Raw genomic sequence first — 8750 nt, 5'->3', positions numbered from 1 at the left:
TGGGTCTTAAACAAATATAAAGTCCATCTAAAATTTGTGGCCAATCTCTGCCTCTTTGTCACAGGCTTAGTTAGGGGTGGGCATTTTATCCGATACCCGAACCCCTACCCGAACCCGACCGAAAAAAACCGAACCGAAACCGAACCGAAGTAGTAAAATATCCGAACGGGTATTGAACTAAGAGAGATTGGATATCCGAATCCGAACGGGTAATACCCGAACCCGAATGGATATCCGAAGATAACCGAACATATGTATACTTAGGTCTATATTCCTAGTTTACTTCTTTAATTTTATTCAAAATGTTTATTTTTATTATGCACATAGTTCAAAATTAGATAATTTACATATAATTGAAAAAAAGGTGAATTTTTACTCACTTAAAATGCATGTCAAGATTTTTATTTCATGCATTAACAAAAGTTACATCCAAAATTTAAAAATAATAATCAATTTATTATCTTTTATTTGTAAAATGTTATCTTCAAATTTATTAATCATTCGATTATTAGAAAATAAAAAATCAGTTAAGTGAAATTTATATTTTTTAAATACAATAAAACGTGAGAAATGAAAAATTTAATATTTTTTTCCAAAATCTAAATATCCGAAAACCCGACCCGAAATACCCGAACCCGAACTAAAAATATCCGAACCCGACCCGAAGTAAAAAAATACCCGAACGGGTATTACACTCCTATACCGAAATACCCGAAAATCTGAAATACCCGATCCGAACCCGAACGGGTACCCGAACGCCACCCCTAGGCTTAGTTATGGCGTCTCGTTCGAATGCAGCGGTTATGGTTGCGAGAGTTTGTGAATGTACATGATTGCGGTTGCAAATATTATATAGCATTTTGTACGACTGATATAACTTTTAAAATTATTGCGGTTATGAAATATTTGTGACTGGTTGATTATAAGATATTACAGCGGTTAATAATAAATTACTGATATAAATATATTATAACATTATAAAAATATAAAAAAATACAGTTATGACAAAAATAGTAATTATTAATATAATATGATTAAAATATTATATTTATTTATTTAAAATTTTTAATGAGTTGAAAGTTGTAATTTTAATATATTTTTTGAAGATTTATATTAAAACTTTTAAATAATATTTTGTTTCGTTTTACACATGCTTATATCTTTATATATGTATGTATATTAATTTTAAAAAAAATTATAATGAATAGTAGTTTGATTTTTTATAAAATAAATTATGATAATGTTTGTAAATTTAAGGTAATATATAAAATGTGTATATTTAACAAGACGAGATACAAGGTGGAATGCGGTTGTAAGATACAAAGCCAGCAAGTAACGAGTACTTCTGGAAACTAGGCCAGTGTTTAAAAAAAAAATGTGTATATATTTTTATTTATAATATTTCTATTTTTAGTTTTAAATTTAAAGTTTTAAAATATTTAGAAAAAATAATTTTTTATTTTTTATTCATCCACAACTGTAAACGGTAATTGGAATCAGCTTTTAATTTCAAAAGGTTCGGAACAATTTAAAATAATTTGTATGATTATTTCGAAACACGGTCAACCGTTACCAACCGTAAAAATTGTGTTTTCGGGTGGCAGGGGAAAAGGGAAACCAGTGAGGACTTAAGTCGAAGACTCGAGAGCCCAGGTTTTCGAACCTTAACTAAACAAAATGCAAACCGGTACTGACCCACCCGTTCAAACATTAAAAGAACATATTTGTAAATCATAAAACCATCCAGCCAGGAAAAAAAAAACTTCAGACGATACAAACTGTTTCTCTGTGGCATTTTAACTTCATAATATGTAAGAGAACATCAAACAGAAGCCAAAGACGTTATAATTTAACTCTCTCTCTTTTATCTCTTGTCTCAGACTTGAGCAGTGCCTTCAGTAAACTTGGGATCCTCGCATCTGTAACGTCCATCAGGTCCAATTCCAAACCCTTTGGGATCAGCAAACACATTCTCTAGCAACTGACTCCGACCAGGCTGTGGACTCGCGTCTGCAAACTCAACCGCTTCCTCAACCAACTCGTCTATCTTCTTCTCTATCGACTTAAGCTCCCCTTCATTAGCAAGCTTGTTCTCTACCAGATACTTCTTCAGCGCTGTGATCGGGTCTCTAGCCGCGTACTTGGCTTTCTCAGCTGCCAACAATCTAAGGTTTAGTTTCAATCCAAAAGATAAAAAAAAACACTTCAAAAAGAAAGGAAGGAAGGAAAGAGAGATATACCAGCATCACGGAGCTCATCAGGATCAGCCAAGGAGTGTCCTCTGAACCTGTAAGTCTCACACTCCACCAAGGTTGGACCTTCACCTCTTCTAGCTCTTCCCACTGCCTCTTTAGCCACTTCCCTCACCTTCAGCACATCCATACCGTCGACATGAACACCAGGCATCCCAAACGCAGGTCCTTTCTTCCATATCTCGGGATCAGAAGTCGACCTCAAATGAGACATCCCAATCGCCCACAAGTTATTCTCAACAACGAAGATAATAGGCAACTTATAAAGCGCAGCCATGTTGAGACACTCATAGAACTGCCCGTTGTTACAAGTCCCATCTCCAAAAAACGCAACAGTGACGTCTTCGCAGTCCTGTTTCAAGACTTCCCTCTTGTACTTGGAAGTGAACGCAGCACCGGTGGCCACAGGGATGCCTTCGCCTATGAAGGCGAACCCACCGAGCACGTTGTGTTCTTTAGAGAACATGTGCATGGACCCACCTTGGCCTCTGCAGCAACCGGTGACTTTCCCGAAGAGTTCGCTCATGACGGCACGAGCGGAGACGCCTTTGCTGAGGGCGTGGACGTGGTCGCGGTAAGTGCTGACGACGGAATCGGACTGAGTGAGGAGCTTGATGAAGCCAGTGGAGACGGCTTCTTGGCCGTTGTACAAGTGGACAAAGCCAAACATCTTGCCACGGTAGTACATTTGAGCACACATGTCCTCGAATGAACGACCGAGAATCATGTCTTCGTACAAGACTAATCCTTCCTCTTTTGTTATCAACTAATTTCACAATAAAATCAAATATTTAAAAATTATTAAAATCAATACTAAAAAAAACTACTCTCCTAGGATCAGTGCATTGGAAATGAATTGGTAATTAAGGAGAGAGCATACGAGGGAATTGGTGGGTTTCTTCTTGTCCTTGACAACTTCCTGAACTGCGAAGACGGGAGATCGACGGGAGGCGTGAGCGTGATTGAGGCTGCGAATGGGGAGAGAACGGGTGGATCCGAGGAAAGAAGAAGAAGGAGGAGGAGGAGCCAATCGGGTGGGAGGAAGCAAGAGACGATTCTCTTGAGATCCATGGAGAGGAAGGGTGGCAGAGAAAGCCGTCGCCATTTCGATATTACCAAATGTGAGATTGATTGCGGAGAGAACGAGGAGGAAGGATGATGATGAGTTGGATTTGGAAGTGTTGTTGTAATAAGAGGCGGAGGCTCAACTCCCTCTTCTACCTATTTTGTCTCCCTCATTTTTTTAGTTAATTTATTTGTTCAAAAAATAATATATGTGTTATAAACCATTGGATGGACGGACATAACCGAACCGTACCGGGCAGACGTACCGGACAGACAATACCGAACCGGACCAGACGCATGAGGAAGAAAGGAAGACTTAGACTTTACCATATTTATGTATTAGCATATTTATATTAGAATATTACTATTTCCATGTATTTCTTATTTCCTATTGGAAATATGATCTTTCCATTTATCTCTTCCTTGTAACATGTATATATATAGATGCCTATTGGCACATCAATAATATGAAGAAATACAAGTTTTACAACACGTTATCAGCACGAAAGCTCTGAAAAAACCCTGAGTGAATTTCGAAACCCTTTTTCCCAGCAACCACCATAAACCCTAGAAATCAGACGAAACTTCAAAACACCGTATCTCCTCAACCCGACGGATCCAGACGACAAGCCACCTATCAAATTCAAGATCTCGACGAGACGTATCCAACGCCGTCGACCTCATCGCAATCCGATACCGGACGCGTTCTCACGAGCTATTACAAGAAGCGCCGTCAACTTGATTCAAAACCCTAATTCGGACGCAACTTCAAATCGACGTATCTCTCAAACCATAAGGATTTAGCCGACGTTCCATATATCCAATTGAAGCTCTCGACGAGAAGAATCCAGCTCCGTAAACCTCGTCTCAATCCGAGTTCAGACGCGTTCTCCACCTCCGTTTCAATCCGCGTTGACAATTTCCTTTTTACTAAAGGAAACCCTAGCTGTCTTTCCATGCTCATCCGACCAGCACACATACTGACCATCCGACGAATTGATCAGCACCCGATAAGCCACCAGACGATCCGACAGTTCATCCAACAGCCGGTAGAGGTTCCGGACGATCCGATCAGCCCGTTCCTTGCTCGCGATAGACGTTCAAGCCGTTCGCGGTTTTCTCTCCTCTCTCTAGGTGGTCCAGTTTCAGATTCTCTCCAATCTAAAGGTAAATAAAATCTGAAACACCCTTTGGAACCATATCAAAACGAATTTGGTTGTTTGTTAAAGGATTGAACATTAAAATTTGATGAACCTAAAAACCTAGGACAATTGAATCCCTAAATAAATTTGAGGAATTAGGATTTGGTTTAGTTCTCCCGTTAAGTTGCTAGATCAAACGGTCATTAGGTTGTTAGAAGCACAAATATTCCTTATTCAATAAGAGATTGATTAAATCAATTAAAACCAAAACACTAAGTTTCTTGGATCTCGAAAACCTTATGATCTGAATGATCAATCGGAGCCAATAGAAATCGATCACCCCTTAAACTCATCTTGGTCGATTTCACAAACTATAAATTCTATAAACTGAAATCTGAATTATTTTATTGATTGCTTGATTGATTGATTTGTTGAAATTTCCTTTCTGCTAAAATGGAAAATTTCATTTTCCGAAAAAATAGAAAGTTTCCTTTTATAAAAATTTCCTTTTCTGAAAAGTTTTCAGCTTATGTTAAATTGCATATTCCATACTGAATTTGAAATAGGAATATTGCTAGAATGCTCACCATTGATCATTGATTGCTTAAACTGAATTTGGAATCACATAGAAACAATATATTAGGATCTCATCCGAATTTTGTTGATTGAATTATCTAAACAAATTGTTTGAGGTTTATTGTTTCATTTTATCACTTAGAATCATTGATTGCTAGGTTGATAAAAATCGATTGCATTAAGGCATAATCATTCAATCGGAACCGTGTGGTTCACTTGCATACATAATGATGTTTAGGTTGTTAGTATGATTGTTCATCTAGGTTGCTAGATTGTCTGATTCATTAGGTTGATAGATTTACATTAAATCCGACCTGAACACTTAGAATCATCCTGCTAGGATAGATTAAATGAATCCGACTGTTCATACTAACCAGCCGTGTGGCTTTGCATCATGTACTGTGGTCGTGTGACCTAAGGGTCGTAAGACCTGATGCATTATAACCCTGAACATATAGTTTATATTTCATATATCACTTGTCTGAAATTTTTTCTAGTTAGGTCCGCAGGAACCTAGATCACATAAGAACACTTGAAAATTTCTGAGGTTGATATATGATTGCTTAAAGGGATATTTCATGTTGATTGATTAATACTTGTTAGAAATTTTTGTTTTGGTTGGTGTGAACCATTGATATATTGAGTGATAAAATTTCTAAAAGTATTTTCATGTTTGATTGATTATTTGAATGCATGAATTCTAAGAATTGATTGATATGATTCAGATGTCAACCTTGGATTATGATACCCTAAAAATTTCTGGAGAAAATTATCTAGGATGGGCAATGAATATCTCATATATACTATGGACAGAGGGTCTTGGGAAATGTATCATCAAGGATGATCATGGAACCAAAAGAACGAAATGGCATTAACAGTAATGAGCCATCATCTCATTGAGGAACTGAGAAATCAGTACCGAGATATAGAGAGCCCCCGATGCCTCTGGACAGAATTAATGTCCAGATACACTAAGGTGTTATTACCAAAGATAAGGCATGAGTGGATGAGCCTCAGATTCCAGGACTATGGGTCCGTGGAAGAATATAATTATACCCTGTCCGAAATAGCTCATAACCTGATATTATGTGGTGAAAAGTTAACAGATGAGGAATTACTTGAAAAGACATTCTCTACAGCAGATCCAAGAGATCTATTTTTACATCATAGAGAGAAATGTTTCACCACACACAATGATCTATTCTCATACTTATTACAAAGAGAGTGGATGAATCAAATAAAGAATGAGATGAGTGGTTATGAAGCAGATTGTGATGAAAGAGATAATAAATCTGAGGAAGCCACATCCAAAGTGACAGTTAGAGTGGCCGGCTTGACCATAGGCTAAAAGGCCATTTGACATCCTGAAATTTTGCTTTGTTTGTTTGATTTACTTTAAATCTTATTATGTTATATGATTTGGTGTTTTTATGAAAACCTTTATTGGAATTTATTTATTGAATGATTTTTATTTATCTTAGAATTACAAAGCATAAAAATATCCACGAAAAATAAAAATAAAATTCTCCCAATAAATCTTGTTCTAGAAGGATAGTTAGACCACAGCCAAGGCATTGCCTGAAGGGCATTATATACACCCAATTTCGTGGCCCATTGAGTACTAACAAGAAATGGTTTCCATATAGAAACAATGGGCAAAAGAGAACAAAAGGTTCCTACAGATTTTTGAAAAGAAAAATCGCCTAAGGCCTTATAAGAAAGTGGTCAAGACTATACCTATATACTCTACTGATTAATACTATGCTAAGATCAGTATGATGAGAGAGCAAAAGAGCCATGGTAACCAGTTGGTTAACCATACGAAATTACACTTAATGGCATGGACCGGACTAGCCATCCGGATCGATCCAAACTTGATGCAAAAATTGAAAGGCACAAAAGAGTTATCCCATAGAATCTCACGTTGTGAAACATGTACACAAGGGAAAGCTCATGAGGCTTAACTGTCCCAAGTATCATGAAATGGCATAATGGTTTTATAGCATGTTCATGAGGGGGAGAATACACACCCGTGTGGTACATGACCATACTATAAAAACATGAACATGATCCGTGGGACATGGTCTATGACCATGGTAAATTAATACAAAGACAAGCCACGTCCATCATGATAAACCATCCGGTCGAGACCGGGATGGATGGACAGGGACGTGGACGCGGTCAACAAAGTTCATACGACCGTACCACGGACGATGAAACCGACCGGGTCGAGAACAGAAGCATGACAATCATTTGGCCGATTTCCTATAATACAAAGGCCACGACCTAATGCTTTGGGAACACACTGATATACATGTGTAAAGACAATATGCATCAGGCCATATAAGTGAGCATAGATATTCCCATCTCAGATTGAATACGGGTCACGACCAGACATATGAAATCTTAAAGAGATTTAACCACCACATTCATATGTGCTTCTAAGATAGAAACTGAGATAAGAATTGGGAATATATGTTGGATAGAAGTATGACTTTCTCCCACGAATTTATATGAAACCTTGAGCCAAATATGGTGATAAGATTAAATGGCCAGGTTCACGGATTGCATGAGTAATCCGACTGTCCAACATCAAAAGTGAGAAAGCTATAAGCTGGATAAAGAGTAAGAGATTGGTATTAACCATCATTGTCTTGGCAAGAATCCACGACTAAGACGTCCCAAAGAATGTGATCAAATAATGCAAAAGCTAGCAGAACTAGATGCCAGACACATGACCCGAAAGGAAGAAAAGAATGACTAAATGTCATACCAGCTTATGCACCACGAAATTTGATGTCCTAAGAGACACAATCAGTTGCTACAGAGTCTAACAAGATAGACCAAAAGTGTTCCATAAGATAAAGGAACCTCGATAGAAAAGAAATGAAAGGTGCACATAATGATATAAATCCGAGTTCAAAAGGGAACCAGTCCCGGACATGGAGATAAGGCTGGCCAGCTAACCATCTAAGGGTACCAGACCATGTAGTTTGGGACGCCAAACTGCAAGGAAATAAAAGGTCCTAGATAATGAAATCTCAAATCGATTTGGACATGTCTGGAACACAATGGAACCATAACATAAGAGTGTTAACACCAACTGATGTATTTACATATAAGAGAACTCATAAAAGAAAGTAGCACTTGAGTATAAGATATAATGCGAGGACATAAACCCACGAGAGTACTCACAAAGAATAAAATGGACGTGGGGTTTAAAGTAAAGAAAGATGGACACGTATTGGCCATAAAAACGCCATCAAGTGATAAAAACCAGTGAATGGGTCATGTGAGGAAAGTAAACCGTGAGATAAGGACATGGTCCACGTGGTCTAAGACGTGCATGTGACCTATTTACAGCATTTGAACATAGCTGATTAACACAAGGTTACTCACAGAGACCGAAACAATTTATAAGGAGATATACTCCTATGTGGTGGATGCTACTACTCAGATCGAAATTGACAAAGGTCTGGTCATAAGTAAGAGATAAAAACGTAGTAAGCAAGCATATGGATCACTGATCAAATATTATAAAGGGTACCACAAAGATGAGAAAGAAATTCTCAATGAACAGCATTGTCCCCTAAGCCTGTCCATGACTGAATCATTAAGCAGCTGGTATAAGTAAAGGATCTGTCTAAGAACAATCAATTCAGTCATACATACTTATTAAGAAGTACAAAATCCCTTGTGTTTGGAACCAGCCTAA

The 8750-nt window shown here is 37.6% G+C and overlaps 1 protein-coding gene across 1 annotated transcript; it reads right to left on the bottom strand.

Annotated features, from left to right (window-relative positions):
• Nucleotides 1-1708: 1708 nt before the first annotated feature.
• Nucleotides 1709-3488, bottom strand: LOC108862938 (pyruvate dehydrogenase E1 component subunit alpha-3, chloroplastic-like). The gene is made up of 3 exons (XM_056995737.1): nt 3133-3488; nt 2241-3018; nt 1709-2154 (listed from the first exon to the last, which is right to left on the bottom strand). Exons 1-3 carry the CDS (start codon nt 3355-3357, stop codon nt 1877-1879), a joined length of 1281 nt encoding a protein of 426 aa, XP_056851717.1. The 5' UTR covers nt 3358-3488; the 3' UTR covers nt 1709-1876.
• Between the last annotated feature and the right edge of the window lie 5262 nt (nt 3489-8750).

This window comes from Raphanus sativus, unplaced genomic scaffold (assembly GCF_000801105.2).
Source record: "Raphanus sativus cultivar WK10039 unplaced genomic scaffold, ASM80110v3 Scaffold0033, whole genome shotgun sequence".
Classification (NCBI taxonomy): domain Eukaryota; kingdom Viridiplantae; phylum Streptophyta; class Magnoliopsida; order Brassicales; family Brassicaceae; genus Raphanus; species Raphanus sativus.
Note: the sequence above shows the minus strand (reverse complement) of the source record. Positions and strands in the feature narration are given on the sequence as shown.